This window comes from Xenopus tropicalis, chromosome 3 (genome assembly GCF_000004195.4).
Source record: "Xenopus tropicalis strain Nigerian chromosome 3, UCB_Xtro_10.0, whole genome shotgun sequence".
Classification (NCBI taxonomy): Eukaryota; Metazoa; Chordata; class Amphibia; order Anura; family Pipidae; genus Xenopus; species Xenopus tropicalis.
Window position 1 is genome coordinate 99,218,752 of NC_030679.2, and position 15,829 is coordinate 99,234,580.

The 15,829-nt window shown below is 41.1% G+C and overlaps 1 protein-coding gene across 1 annotated transcript; it reads left to right on the plus strand.

The window, feature by feature from the left end:
- The first annotated feature begins 216 nt into the window (after positions 1-216).
- On the plus strand, positions 217-6,576 carry ccnb2 (cyclin B2). Its single transcript, NM_001145376.2, is given in 9 exon segments — positions 217-324; positions 3,251-3,379; positions 3,459-3,563; positions 3,658-3,825; positions 4,255-4,413; positions 5,046-5,282; positions 5,605-5,745; positions 5,822-5,932; positions 6,298-6,576. Coding segments are annotated over 9 exon segments (1,173 nt in total). The 5' UTR covers positions 217-303; the 3' UTR covers positions 6,400-6,576.
- Positions 6,577-15,829: the final 9,253 nt, after the last annotated feature.

Genomic DNA, 15,829 nt, shown 5'->3' on the forward strand with positions numbered 1-15,829 from the left:
TAAAACATTATTATGGCTATCCTCTCTACCTGAGTGCCCTAAACTAATGTACAAACAAAAATACTCAGTCAGACGTGTTGCCATGACGCTGCCTAATGAGAAACGCTTACCGAGACGTAGCCAATCAGATCCACGCACACTGAGCAACTGTGACCAATCATAGAGCAGCGAGCAATATTTAAAATTCTCAGGGTAGCGTTGTCTGTAGGTATTGCAGAGTCTGCGTGATCCTGGGCAGCGAGGGTTTTTAGCTTCCTTGTCTTTCGGTTTTATCGGTTGGTTTTAAACGTCCTATTCCCGCAGATGGCTACTCGCCGGGCTGCCGTAAGTACCACCGCTCGCCTGCGCATATCTGTGGCTGGGTCGCTGTTTCTCTAACACCTATGTTTGGGTTTTAGCGTTTTTATGCTAAGGTGCAACGGGCCTCAGACCCCCCTACCTCCTAAAGTAAACTGCAATCGGGCCCTTGGCTGGTAACTGCGCCATTGGCTTCGGGGCTCATACGAGTAGGTACGAGTAGGCCTCAGGGGAGGTGTGTAGGAGCTGTGCTCTATCTGGGATTATGGGGGGGGGGGGGGCACAGCATTATTCTGTTTCTAATGAGACGCTTACCGAGGCGTAGCCACGACTCACTGAGACCAATCGAAGAGCAGCGAGCGATATTTAAAATTCTTAGGGTACCGTTGTCTGTAGGTGTAGCCCACTTTATAAGTATTCTTTGTGGCACTATACTTGGCGCTACAGGAATCCTGAGCCCCTGCTTACTATGGGGGTTTCCAGGGGTTTCTCCCCTAAATGGCGTGCCTGCACCCAGGGATGGTGTTGTGGAACTATAATCCACCCCCTGGGAACTTAATAGATTTGTTATGCCCCTCTGGGGACCCATGTACTCCTGGTGTAATACACTCCCTCTTGGAGTTATTCCTTACCAGCTGGTAGTGGTCCTCTGGGCTTGGCAGATATTCAGATACGCAGACACAATATTGTATGTGAACTAGATGCACGGTTTATTAGGCAGAGTCCTCTCCAGGAGTGGCACATATTATTGATACAGCATGCAGGGCATATCTCCTTACTACTCATTGAGACCCTTTTTCTGTTGGACTACTTCACGGTACTCCCGCCACATGCTCCCCTCTAGGTGACCTTCCCGGTACTTGTGTCAGGAGGCACCCCCTCTTGGAGCCCTCCCCGGTACTCACGCTAGAAGCCTCACCACAGGGACCCACACCGGTACTCACACGAAGCACCCTCAAATCTGAGATCCTGGACTAGTGGTGACCTGGTGCACCTTCCCTAGCCACTTGTGGCCCTGCACTCCAGCAGATATAATGCTGGGAGGTCTTAACCTCACTACCACTCCTGGAGGGGTCATGTCTGCCCATTCTAACCTATGTGTACTACATATCACTCCTGGAGCGATCTATTACCAAACTTCTTACTAAGCTGTACCTGGGGTACTCCTGCCTGGAGCAGTCCCCAAAATGTCTGCCTCACAGCACATGGCTGCAATCCCCTTATATGGGCCTATGCACCACCCTGTGGCCATAACCCAAACTACAGGTATACTCCCTGTCTGGGGTGTCTGTCCTAAGGGCCCATTTTTGGTAAACCCCTACATAGGTATCAGGGTTTTATTTTCTCCCTAGTACTTAAATGGCTGTTAATGCAATGGCTGTATGCACTTGAGAATAAGCATGGGGTTAAATACTGACTTTTTACAGCAGTGTAAACTTACCCCCTCTAAAGGGGGGGGGGGTTCTCTATGCAGATCTCTGTATATGTAGTCCCAAGTAGCTTGTTGCCCAAGTTGCTATCTTTAAACCTTTGCAGTGAATAAAGTGAGTACCTAATACTTATGTGCCCTGTGCCTAAATAAATTCTTAGGTTTTTTAATGCCAAATGAACTCCGGTGCTCTAATGCTATGCTGGGCTGTTACTTGGCCTGCTTGTAAGAGCAGATTGCTATCTGAAATTTTCAGTTTGCCTGTCTGCAGAGGCATGGAGGGAATTTCTGCAATAAATCAGCTCTTACCAGACCACTGCTGTGATAGCCCATTTCTTCTACTCCCATGTAACTGGAGGAGTCCCAAGCCGGACTTCAGTTTCTTACTATTGAGTAAACAAATAAATTAGGTTGAGGAGACTGCCTCATACAGACAAAAGCAAACAAAAGGAATTCTGGGAGTGAATTCCAAACTCTTGAAAAAAATAAATAAATCCCATTTACATGGGTTTATCCTATAGGCCGGTCTGTAGTTGGGAATCTGATCAGCTATTGTCCTGGCTTCAGCTGTGGCCTATAGGATAAACCCATGTAAATGGGATTTTTTTAAGAGTTTGGAATTCGCTCCCAGAATTCCTTTTGTTTGCTTACTATTGAGTACAATTCTGATATCATCTATGAAGAATAGAGAGCTTTGTTTAATTTTTAAAACTTGGCATAAAAAAAAATTCAGAAGCTAATGCAATTTTTTTTTATATCTAAATCGTGCAGGATTCTGCTGAAGAAGCTCTAACTAATGCATTTTGAAAGTGTTCCTTACCTACTTTCAGTGGTTAAAAACAGTGCTCTGTAGCCTTTCAAGCTGTAGTTGTGGTTATAAAGTTAATGCACTTTTACTCTGTATTGGTTGAACTTGTGGTCATGTTTTAATACTTTTTAATGTTACTGTTCAAGCCCACATGCTTATCTTAAAAATGCAGATAGGTTCTGTTCAACCTCCATCACAAAGCTTGATTTCCCAGTCTCCTCCCATTATATTTCAAATTGGCAGAAAGTGGATTGAAGTGAACTTGAGACTCAACCAGTTTTTACCGGTGCTGAGTGTATAAAATGCCTTTAAACTCTCTGGTGTTATTGGTCCTTTAAACTTAGTGCCTATAACTGCACTAATAAGGATTCATTATCTTTGTTAGGATCAAGTATAAGGTACTGTTACAGAGAAAAAAGGAAACTTGAATTTGGCTAAAATGAAGTCTATGGGAGGTAGCCTTTGTTGTAACTTGGAGGGTTCCGAATAACTGGTTTCTAGATGACATCCCATGCGTGTGTATCTTTCAGACTTGTTCCTTGTCAAGGAAAAATGGAAAGAGCATGCGTGTTGCCTCTTGGAATTGGCTGATAAATAGCCGGTGACAACAGCACTTCTAGCCTAATGCTTTCTAGTTCTTTTCTTGAAGTTGGTTACATTACTAACTGTAACTCAGCCTTGTGCTCCATCTTTAATTGGCTTGTCTTTCTCTCCAGGTTTCCCGTGAAGCAGATAATATTCTTGGGGGTGCAATGAGGTCCAAAGCTCAAATTAATACCAGAAGAGCTGCTTTGGGGGAGATTGGCAACAAGGTGACAGTGCGAGGAAAACCACCTTCAGTCAAGGTAGGTTTTTTTTTGTTTTTCCCCTCTTTTGTTAAACTGCTTATTTGAAGGCTTGGTCTAACGCTGTTCTCTTTACCAGCCTTCCATTGTTGTGGCAAAACCATCAAAGGCAGCAACTAAAGGGGCAAATGTTAAGCCGAAGCCTGTACCTGTAAAAACAGCAGTAGCTGAAGCTCCCCCAAAAGTAAGTGGGTTTTTTTAGGCCTGCTAAGCAGCTTGTATTTAAATGCAACTTGTATCTTAATGTCAATACTCACTGCCAAGTTCCTGCTTGCCAGGTGCCCTCCCCTCTGCCAATGGATGTGTCTATGAAAGAGGAAGAGCTGTGCCAGGCCTTCTCAAATGCCTTAACCAATGTTGAAGACATTGATGCTGATGATGGTGGAAACCCTCAGTTGTGCAGTGACTATGTGATGGACATCTATAACTACCTAAAGCAACTAGAAGTAAGGGCCAGAAAGCCTTCTGTATGCTTTTCAAATGAGAAACATGTTTTATATAAAGCCATTTTGGCTTTTGTCTAAACTGCTTATATTCAACAAGTGTGGGCCCTTTGAGACCCCAATACCTGTAGGTGCTAACAAGTCAGATGCATTCATGGATCTATGAACCTTTCACCCTAGGCCTTTGAAACAGATTGGGCAAATCAGGAGTATTGACTAGAATATGATCTGCAATGGGTGAATAGAGCAAAGACCTACTTAAGAATCTGTTTAATAACTGGGATAAGATTAATGCTTATTGGCAGACCAATGGATGTATGTCCTGTAGCAGTGACTTGGCTATTGGTGTTAGTCTTCTGACCAGACTGCATTGCATTCCACTCGACTATGAAACAGTTTTTTATGGTTTTTTTTTGGGTTTTTTTTTTTTAGGTCCAACAATCTGTGCGCCCATGCTATCTTGAAGGAAAAGAAATTAATGAGCGTATGAGAGCTATCCTAGTTGACTGGATTGTTCAGGTGCATTCTAGGTTTCAGCTTCTTCAGGAGACTTTATACATGGGGATTGCAATCATGGATCGCTTTTTACAAGTAAGTGTAGATTTTTTTTTTTTTCAAATCTGCCTGTGCATGTAACCCAAGAAACTTACATTGCCAGGTCATGGCTTACAGAGAATGCCACATCTGACATCAGCCTAAAGCTGCCCATACACCTACAGGTGGGTGATATCAGGTAACATGTAGGCAAATCCGATCCAACTGAATTTTCTAACCTGGCAGATCAATATCTGGCCAATTTCAGGCCAGATATCTGTTGGCCAGGCCCCTCATTTCTGCCCCTACACAGGCCTATAAGCTGCCAATATCTGTCCAAGAGACCAATATCGGCAGCTACAATCGGTCCGTGAATGCAGGGATGACTGCTGACTAGAGCACCTGTAAAATTAAAGGGGCAGTATATTCAGTGAATAGGGTTATTAACATACATGAAAAACCTGAGCTAGATGGCCTTGAAACTACCCCTTTGTGACTTGTTAGCAGTCTTCATGTGTTGGCGCTTACTACCCAGAAGTGTTTCCAAAAACTTAAAATTAAATAATCCATACTTGGATTTGTGTTGGGCAATCTATTTCCTTAGCCAAGTAAAGTTTTTTTTTTTTTTTTTTTTTTTTTATAGCCAACTTGTAACTGCTGCAATAACCTTGGTTTGTTCTCTACTCTAGGTTCAGCCAGTCTCCCGCAGTAAGCTTCAGTTAGTTGGTGTAACTTCACTACTCGTTGCTTCCAAATATGAAGAGATGTACACCCCAGAGGTTGCCGACTTTGTTTATATCACTGATAATGCCTATACTGCATCTCAGATCAGAGAAATGGAAATGATCATTCTTAGGGTCCTCAACTTTGACCTTGGAAGGCCGTTACCTCTTCACTTCCTAAGACGGGCTTCAAAATCTTGCAGTGTAAGTATAGATCGTGTGTATTGTTGCACTATGTAGATCCTAAAGGTACTTGCCATGCCCTGAATAGGTCACCCAAAATATAGCACTTGTAACTCCTTTTTAACTTCCCTGCTGTATATCCTGAATCTATACCACTAGCAGTCAAACAGGAATGTGCCATAGATCATATCTTTAGTTTCTAGGAACTATGCCACACTACAAGATTTGAGGTAAGCAAGGGGTTAGTGTGCTCTTGATTTTTCTGACCCCAAGAATGGGGTGGTTACAGTCAATAGGTTTTTGCTTTCAGCTGAGCATCTAATACAAAGGTTCATCTCTCTAGGCTGATGCAGAGCAGCATACCCTTGCAAAATATCTGATGGAGCTTACACTCATAGACTATGAAATGGTCCACTTCAACCCTTCAGAAATCGCAGCAGCTGCACTCTGCCTGTCGCAAAAAATTCTTGCTCAGGGAAGCTGGGTAAGTCACTGCCCTTTCTAGCTCTTGATGCATTCAGTAAAACTGGCACAAGCAAACTCATTCCCTTTTGTTTTAGGGTGCTACACAGCACTATTACACAGGCTACACAGAAAGTGACTTGCAACTGGTCATGAAGCATATGGCTAAGAACCTGACCAAAGTCAACCAGAATTTAACAAAGCATGTGGTAAGTTTAACTTCCCCCTTCCAGCTGCTGCTTGCCCCAATCCCTGACATATGCTACAATTTTGGAGCATTAAAATGGGTTCCCAAGGGGGCAGACTATAGCTAGTCCTCAAACTACAGCCCTCACTGTATCCTCACCCCTGGCTACTACCTGTCTGCCTTGGCATGGTCCTCGGCCCTGGCATGTCACACTGCCCAACACGTTCACAAGAGAAACCCTGCCCAACACAGCTAGGGCCAGGTAAATTACCTCTGGGGGGGGTATCCAGGCTAGACCCACAGTTTGAATCTACTATAGAGGGTGTATGCACTCCTATACGGTCTGAATATTCTAGCAACTGGCTTTTTTTCTCTCTCTCTCTCCAGGCTGTGAGGAACAAGTATGCTAGCAGTAAGCTAATGAAGATCAGCACACTGCCTCAGCTGATGGCTCCTCTGATCACAGAACTATCTGCAAGCCTTTCTTAGAACTGTTAAGTTACCCTTTCAAAGAGAACCACTAATTGCACTTTTAATGCTGCTGGCAAATGCTGCTGTTCCTGTATATATGTTTAAACTTGTTGTGTTTTTTTTATTTGACTTGTGAACTTTTGAGTACATCCAAATGCTGTAATGTCAGTATATGAAATAAAATCTTCACTTTTATTTACGTCTGAAAGATTCACTTGGTATGGGTGTACACATGGCATACCCCTTCAGGTTTAAACCCTTGTTGGCTCTTCATATACCTGCTTAAACTGTTAATGGGTAAAGCAAATTAAAGTCCTCTACTGGCCTTCACACATGCATGGCTTGTGTTCTGCAAATGGTGGCTTTGGTGGTAAGCATCTGCCTTGCAGCAATGGTCCTGAGTTTGAATCTGGCCAAAGCAAACATTGCCTAACAACATCCCTTTTTAGAAATACTTCATTCAGTTGGTTTTAAATTCAGGGTTCTGAAACACATCTTGAGAAAATGCAAAAGTATTAGTCCTATCATCAGGAAACTGGATCTAACATGCACCTGGTCCTCTAGAAACAGCTTGATAGAGGGTAGAATATTTAGCATTTTTGCCAACATGTATGCCAATTATCATTGATCCCTTGGAATCATCATGTTAAATGTTGGTCATGTAGAAGTGGACTAAATGGATAGTACATCTGATGCAGCCAGAAATATCCTTTGGATCTAAACAATTAAGCTGAAGACCAAAATACTTCTATGCAGTGGGGGGCCAAGCCAACCAGGCACTCCCCTGACCCCCCCCCCACCATGCAGACACTGACAAAAGCACAGACTGGGGGCACCAGGGATGTACCTCTCCAGCCTAAGCATGTTCCTGCCTACATCTAGTTCCAGCCCTTAATGGTAGGATGCAGTGACATTCCCCATACAGAGTTTCTCAAACAGTGGTTGAGAAGACCTCTGCACTTGCTTGAGTGACCACCAGGCTGGCAAGCTATGCAATTGGGGAGGGGTGGCAGGTCATGACTGTCATGAATTGTGGAGGGCAGTGGCAGTCCACATGCCATGTGTGCCATAAGCATTAAAAAAAAAGAAAAAATGCTGTAGCTCTCAAATTTGAATTATAAGGTTAAAAACTCAAGCTGCACGGAGTTCTGTGAAACACTTTTTTTTTTTTTTTTTTTTTTTTGTAAACCTGTTCAGTTCAAACTTCTCAGAAAAAACCTTCATTCCCTGGGCCAGAGTCTGTGCAGCTCTCCCCCTCCCATAACGCATAAAACTCACTACCACCACTTGGGAATGTGTAATTGGAGCTGAAGCAGGAAGCTATGAAGACCAAGCTAATATGGCAGCTGCTATGTTAAACAGATCTTCTAGGGCTCTTTTCTCAGGTATGGTAAAGCTTTCTGCTGAATAAATATAGCATTCTAGGTGGCACTAATGTGGTAAATCTTTTGGCAGTAAAATTCCAAAATGACACTCCTCCTTTAAGGGAATTTTTAGCTCTACAATAGCATATACATTGGCCTACCCTGTTAGGCAAGTGCCTTTCTCTCTACCCCTTAAAATTTGTCAAATTTATTTACAACATATTGTTTAAAAATCTGTTTCGGTCCTCAATAGGACCTTTCTCAAGGAGATATATATAAGTTCAAGAATGGACAGCACACACTTTAAAGTGCAAAAGATATATTAAAAGATCAAATTCATACTGTACACAAAATGCGACGTTTCGAGCCCGGCCGGGCTCTTCCTCAAGGCATGTGGGCAGTAATTGCATATACAGATTCCCAAAGGAAGCTACTTATAGTCTACAGAGAGGAAATGACCACATAACATATTATACAAACATAGTACAGGGTTCCATCCCCATTTCAGTGATAACACCATTTATGAAATATACAGAGTACAGAGTTTCATCCCTGTTCGCATACATAACTCATTAGCAAAGTTATAGCATCTCATTATAGTATACAGCACCACTATGTGATCTCAATTATAACAAATCCTTAAAGTTAAACAAACAAACCTATCTTTACTACTTATCTACACATTTAGTCCGTATTCTCACTTGGTTATCAGAAAATACGAAAAAAGATTGGTGTATATTAGAGCAACAGTTTCTATCATTTCCTTTAGAAAATGCACTATGGGTAGAAGAAGGGTCTACTTTAAAGATAGTAAAGCAACACCCTTTGATATACGCAACCTTAAGGGCATGGCATAAAAATAAGGAAACCTACAAGCTTACCAGTACTCCCTATGTTTTACAACCTCTTACCTTAAATCCTAACTTTACTCCAGGACTGGAAAAAGGTTCCTTTACTAGATGGGCATCATGGGAGAATAAACCAACCAGACTTAGAGATTTTATTAAAGATAACCGAATAATCTCACTAGCAGAAATTAAAAAAAAATGGGGAATCCACCCAAGGGACACATGGAACTATAACCAAATTCACCATTTCTTACAAGCTAACAAGTCCCAGAGATGGACTAGACCTCTGACCCCATGGGAACAAATTATGATAGACGCAAAGATGATTCATAAACCACTCTCAAAAGCATACAGGTACTTATTAAATGCCATGCCCTTACCACCCAGGTCATTTTGTAAAGCATGGGACAAGGAACTTGCCACCAATATTCCAGAGGAAGCCTGGAATAGAATCTTTAGTACCATGCATAAAACTTCCAGAGCCTCTAGAACAAATGAGGCGATCTTCAAGCTGGTAACAAGGTGGCATTACACACCGGCGAAACTAAGTAGAATGTACCCCAACAGCTCTGACCTATGTTGGAGATGCAATGATCACAGAGGCACTCATACACATATATGGCTGACCTGCCCCAAAATACAACAATACTGGGTTGAAGTTTTGGATACAATAAATCATATTACGAAATTCAACCTCGATATTGGAGACCCCGCACTAATCCTACTTAATGTCCGCCTACGCAGTAATGCCACCATCTCAGACCCTCTTACGTTACATTTATTACAGTCAGCGAAATCAATCATTCCAAGAAAATGGAAATCAATAAACCCCCCACTATTCACAAAATGGCTAGCCAACACAGAGGATATTAGGCAAATGGAGGAAATAACCTTCATGATGCATAACAAAAGCCACCACTATAGGAAAATATGGACCCCCTGGATAGAATATCTAAGATCACTATAACACATTATCGAAAGACAGCCATCCACAAAGGGCATTCTATAAGTATGATTCACAAGGTATAGTTAACTGAATATTTACTGAGAAATGTAGAAATGACTTGATGACAGCTTGCCTGAAAATAAAATTGTAAAACAATGTAAGACTAACATTTGTAATGTTCCCTCCCTACCCCTCCCTTCTTTCCTTCTGTATCCCCTCCCCATATTTACAAAATGTTAAATAAAGAATTTTCAAAAAAAAAAAAAAGTTAAACAAACAAATACAGATTATAGTCCTTATTCAATCCATTTGGATGCAGGGAATTTAATCTCTTAATCCACCATATCTCCCTCTGTTTAAAGGAACAGTAACACCAAAAAATGAAAGTGTATAAAAGTAATTACAATATAAAGCACTGTTGCCCCGCATTTCTACAACTGGTGTGTTTGCTTCAGAAACCCTACTATAGTTTATATAAGTAAGCTGCTGTGTAGCCATGGGGGCAGCCATTCAAAGGAGAAAAGGCACAGGTTACTTAGCAGATAACAGATAAACCCCCATTATATGGGGCTTATCTACTAGTTATCTGCTACGTAACCTGTGCCTTTTCTCCTTTTTTCCAGCTTGAATGGCTGCCCCCATGGCTACACAGCAGCTTATTTATATAGTAGCTTTTCTGTAGCAAAAACACCATTTTTTTGCAGAGCAACAGCACATTATATTTTAATTACTTTAAAACACTTTAATTTTTTGATGTTACTGTTCCTTTAAGTCTCAATTCCCGGTCTCCCCCCTTCCTCTGTGGGGGAACTCCCTCCAAAACGGTATACCTCAACTGTTCGGGGGTATGGCCATGTTCTTTAAAATGTTTTGAAAGTGGTAAAATATTGTTTCCTACATTAATTGTGGATTTGTGTTGTGAAATCCGAGACTTCACCTTTTGAACTGTTTCTCCCACATATATCTTTTTACATGGACAGATAATGGCATAAACCACATATTGTGATAGACATGTAAAGTGTCCCCTCAATGCAAATTTTTCACCTGTCGTGGGATGTTGAAATACCCTCCCCCGTATCACATATTTACATAGTTAACATAGCTGTTAACGTTGATACGGATGGCAGTAGCGCTACTGCCATCCGTATCAACGTTAACAGCGCTTATCCGTCCGAGTTCTTGTGACACCTGTCACAAACAGTCCTGCCTTGATCACTTGCCAACGAATACATAGCTATGGAGTAAGTAACCAATTTTTGATTTCAATGCTTACTAGCCGGTTATTAGCCGGTTATCCCCCCCCTATCCACCATAAGACGGTTAATTCATCCCAAATAACGAGTACTACATATGTTTTCCTCGGAGCAGCAGAAACTACTAGCGATCGTTCTATTATGATCTTGTTACCCTTTCTATAATATATTTGCTTTCTTTCATATCTTCACTACATAGGCTCTTCCTATGTATGTATTCTATACACTGTAACCAATAGACGGTGTTCTCAGTAATCTCCGGTGTCTACTCTGACCGGGGTATTCTCTTCCTCCATTTCAGTCTCTCTTTTATTTTTCCCTTTATTTTATTTCACTATAGTATCCAGTACTTGTGTGTTTTTATTGATAGTATTTGGTTTTTTATTTTGGCTATTATTGTCACTGGATTATATTGTCTATCTACTTGGGATACGGGTTTGTGTGACGTCACTCTTACATGTTTTGTTCGTGTATTTTCCCGCCACTGGGGGTATTTATGGTTTGTAATCACTTTGTGTGGCAACTTTGAGAAAGGCTGAGGTCCAGCCGAAATGTCAGTTCACCAGTTGAATAAATAAAAAACTTTTTTATATATATACAGGTCCTAAAACAGGTCCTAAAAAATTAGCATATTGTGATAAAGTTCATTATTTTCTGTAATGTACTGATAAACATTAGACTTTCATATATTTTAGATTCATTACACACAACTGAAGTAGTTCAAGCCTTTTCTTGTTTTAATATTGATGATTGTGGCATACAGCTCATGAAAACCCAAAATTCCTATCTCAAAAAATTAGCATATTTCATCCGACCAATAAAAGAAAAGTGTTTTTAATACAAAAAAAGTCAACCTTCAAATAATTATGTTCAGTTATGCACTCAATACTTGGTCGGGAATCCTTTTGCAGAAATGACTGCTTCAATGTGGCGTGGCATGGAGGCAATCAGCCTGTGGCACTGCTCAGGTGTTATGGAGGCCCAGGATGCTTCAATAGCGGCCTTAAGCTCATCCAGAGTGTTGGGTCTTGTGTCTCTCAACTTTCTCTTCACAATATCCCACAGATTCTCTATGGGGTTCAGGTCAGGAGAGTTGGCAGGCCAATTGAGCACAGTAATACCATGGTCAGTAAACCATTTACCAGTGGTTTTGGCACTGTGAGCAGGTGCCAGGTCATGCTGAAAAATGAAATCTTCATCTCCATAAAGCTTTTCAGCAGATGGAAGCATGAAGTGCTCCAAAATCTCCTGATAGCTAGCTGCATTGACCCTGCCCTTGATAAAACACAGTGGACCAACACCAGCAGCTGACATGGCACCCCAGACCATCACTGACTGTGGGTACTTGACACTGGACTTCAGGCATTTTGGTATTTCCCTCTCCCCAGTCTTCCTCCAGACTCTGGCACCTTGATTTCCGAATGACATACTTTGGACCACTGAGCAACAGTCCAGTGCTGCTTCTCTGTAGCCCAGGTCAGGCAATTCTGCCGCTGTTTCTGGTTCAAAAGTGGCTTGACCTGGGGAATGCGGCACCTGTAGCCCATTTCCTGCACACGCCTGTACATGGTGGCTCTGGATGTTTCTACTCCAGACTCAGTCCACTGCTTCCGCAGGTCCCCCAAGGTCAGGAATCGGTCCTTCTCCACAATCTTCCTCAGGGCCCAGTCACCTCTTCTCGTTGTGCAGCGTTTTCTGCCACACTTTTTCCTTCCCACAGACTTCCCACTGAGGTGCCTTGATACAGCACTCTGGGAACAGCCTATTCGTTCAGAAATTTCTTTCTGTGTCTTACCCTCTTGCTTGAGGGTGTCAATGATGGCCTTCTGGACAGCAGTCAGGTTGGCAGTCTTACCCATGATTGCGGTTTTGAGTAATGAACCAGGCTGGGAGTTTCTAAAAGCCTCAGGAATCTTTTTAAGGTTTTTAGAGTTAATTAGTTGATTCAGATGATTAGGTTAATAGCTCGTTTAGAGAACCTTTTCATGATATGCTAATTTTTTGAGATAGGAATTTTGGGTTTTCATGAGCTGTATGCCACAATCATCAATATTAAAACAAGAAAAGGCTTGAACTACTTCAGTTGTGTGTAATGAATCTAAAATATATGAAAGTCTAATGTTTATCAGTACATTACAGAAAATAATGAACTTTATCACAATATGCTAATTTTTTGAAAAGGACCTGTATATATATATATATATATATAGCAATTCCAATTAAGCTTTGCTATGAAACAGGTATCTTGTTTTATTCACATATTTCTCCCAAGCTCCCATTATAGAAGAATTATGGCCATCCACATAGTCTGCCTGACTTTCAATACTGTTAGTATCTGACTCTTGAGGGCTTATTTTCCTCAGAGCAACTGTACAAAACCCATACATATTTACAATTGAGGCACACCTTCATTCCACAATTTGGCTCAGATTTATAGATTGTCTGATCCCAAAGAAATACCATTTACAGGATCGTATTCTAAATGGTGCCAATTTATCCCCAAATTAGATATTAAAAAAAACTGAGGAGGCTACTGACAGTATTTATGGGTAACTAATTTCTACTAGGGATAAGATGATACAATTTAAGGCAATTGATCAACTGCATATTACTTCTTCAAACTATACCCCCAGAATGAATACTTAACCAACAGATAGTTCATATTATATTAAGTGACCTATTGCAGAATCTCTCCAAACTGGAATGTATATATCTGTAAATATTGCCCTTTTACTTCCTTTACCTTGAGCCACCATTTAGTCACATGACCAAAACTAATGCAAATATATTGCATAAACAAGCTCTATCTATATCTATATATATATCTATATATATATACACACACACACACAGGTACGGGGTCTGTTATCCAGAATGCTCTTGACCTTGGATCCCAGATAAGGGATCTTTCTGTAGTTTGGATCTCCATGCTTTAAGTTTACTAAAAAAAAATCATTTAAACATTAAACCCAATAGGGTTGTTTTCCATCCAATAAGGATTAATTATATCTTAGTTGGGATCAAGTACAAGGTACTGTTTTAATACTACAGAGATAAAGGAAATTATTTCTAAAAATTAGAATCATTTGTTTAAAATAGAGTCTATGGGAGATGGCCTTTCTGTACTACGGAACTTCCTGGATGAGTTTTTGGATAACGGATCCTATACCTGTACCTTGAATCCGTATGGATGTGTGTCAGTTGGCTAAAGGAAAACTTGGCTAAAGAAATGAATACTATTAAGTGGCTTGTCAAGATTTTTATTTAATTTAACTCAATTTTATTCTTTAACCAACAAATGTTGTTGCAATATTGGTGTGTAGGCAACCATCTGAGTGCCTTGTGCCTGGGTCTGAGCTTTCAGGAGCCAGTGCTACATATTAGAACTGCTTTCAGGTAACCTATTGTTTCTCCTACTCCCATGTAACTGGAGGAGTCCCAAGGTGGACTTGGATTTCTTACTATTGAGTGCTGTTCTGATATCTACTGGGAGCTGCTATCTTGCTACCCTCCTTCTGGAGGAGGGGGGGGGGGGGGTGATATCACTACAACTTGCGGTGCAGCAGGCTGTGTCACCCTGGGAAATGAAGAATATGGTTAGCCCCCAAATTTCTAAATTAATTATAAAAAAAATCTGTTCGTTCTTTGAAAAACAGATTTCAATGCAAGATTCTGCTGGAGAAGCTCTATTAACCGATGCATTTTGAAAAAAATAAAATTCCCACAGAAGTATTTAACAGTAACACTGTTTTGTAATGGGCTCTGTGCTCCCTCAGAGATCACCTGACAGGAAATAATGCAGCACTAACTGTAACAGGAAGAAGTGTGGGAGTAAAAGACAGAACTCGGTCCATTAATTGGCTGATCTGGCCTAACACGTGATTGTGCCCTTGGTTTGTTTGTGTGCAGCCCTTAGTATTTAAAATGGAATTTTCTATTTAGGAGTACCTAATGGCAAATACTACAAAAAAGAATGTTATGCAAAATATTGTGGCTCTGGCTCTGTTACCTACCTGCCATAACTATAAAAGTAACCTTATATTGCATGGTTGGGACTTTCATTAATGTTATTCTACTGAAATGCACATCTCCAACCTTTTATACCCCTGAGCCACATTCAAATGTAAAAAGTGTTGGAGAGCAACACAAGCATGAAAAAAGTTCCTGGAGGTGCCATTGAGAGCTATGATTGGCTATTTGGTAGCCCCTGTGTTGACTGAAAGCCTACAGAAGGCTTTGTTTGGCAATTACACTGTTTTTTATGCAATCAAAGCTTGCCTCCCAAACAGAAATTCAAAAATAAATACCTGCTTTGAGGCCACTGGGAGCAACATCCAACGGGTTGGCGAGCAACATGTTGACCCTAAGCCACTGGTTGGGGATCACATCAGTACAGTTTATGCTTGCAATCCATGTCTTGTAAAGTGGTTTAGAATATGTTGGTGCTTTATACATAGTACAGACTAATATGGAGTTTATAGCTCTGCTCCATGGGGCGGGGCACTACAATACTGGCTAGTGCAGGTGTCCAGTGTACAAGCACAACATGCCAAAAGGTTTGTTTAGCACAAGCAGTGACATTATAGGACAAATAAATGATGTTTAGTGTCACACTAAGGGGCAGATTTATCAAATCACAAGTTCGAATCCCGAATGGGAAAAATTTGAATTGGAAACGAAAATTTCTGAAGATCGCAAATATCACTAAAATGCTTACGAAAAAATCTTATTAGTCACAATAATATCGTATTGGCGATCAGAAAGTCACAAAATTTTCGTACCGTACAATTGTAAACAGTGGTAAAACCTTTCCAATTTTTTTGTGCAAGCGTACGAAAAAGTCATACGGCATACGACAAAATCGTGGGGACGCCAAAAAATTGCCAAAGATACGCTCGGAGCGTTCGAATGAACACTCCGAACATTCGTGCCTTTGTAAATGTGCCCCTAAGCAACCGATTGGCACTAACTGCTATGGTTAGTGCCCTCTGCCTGCTATAGGTCCCCCTCCCACTGACATCAGTGAGAAGTGCAGAG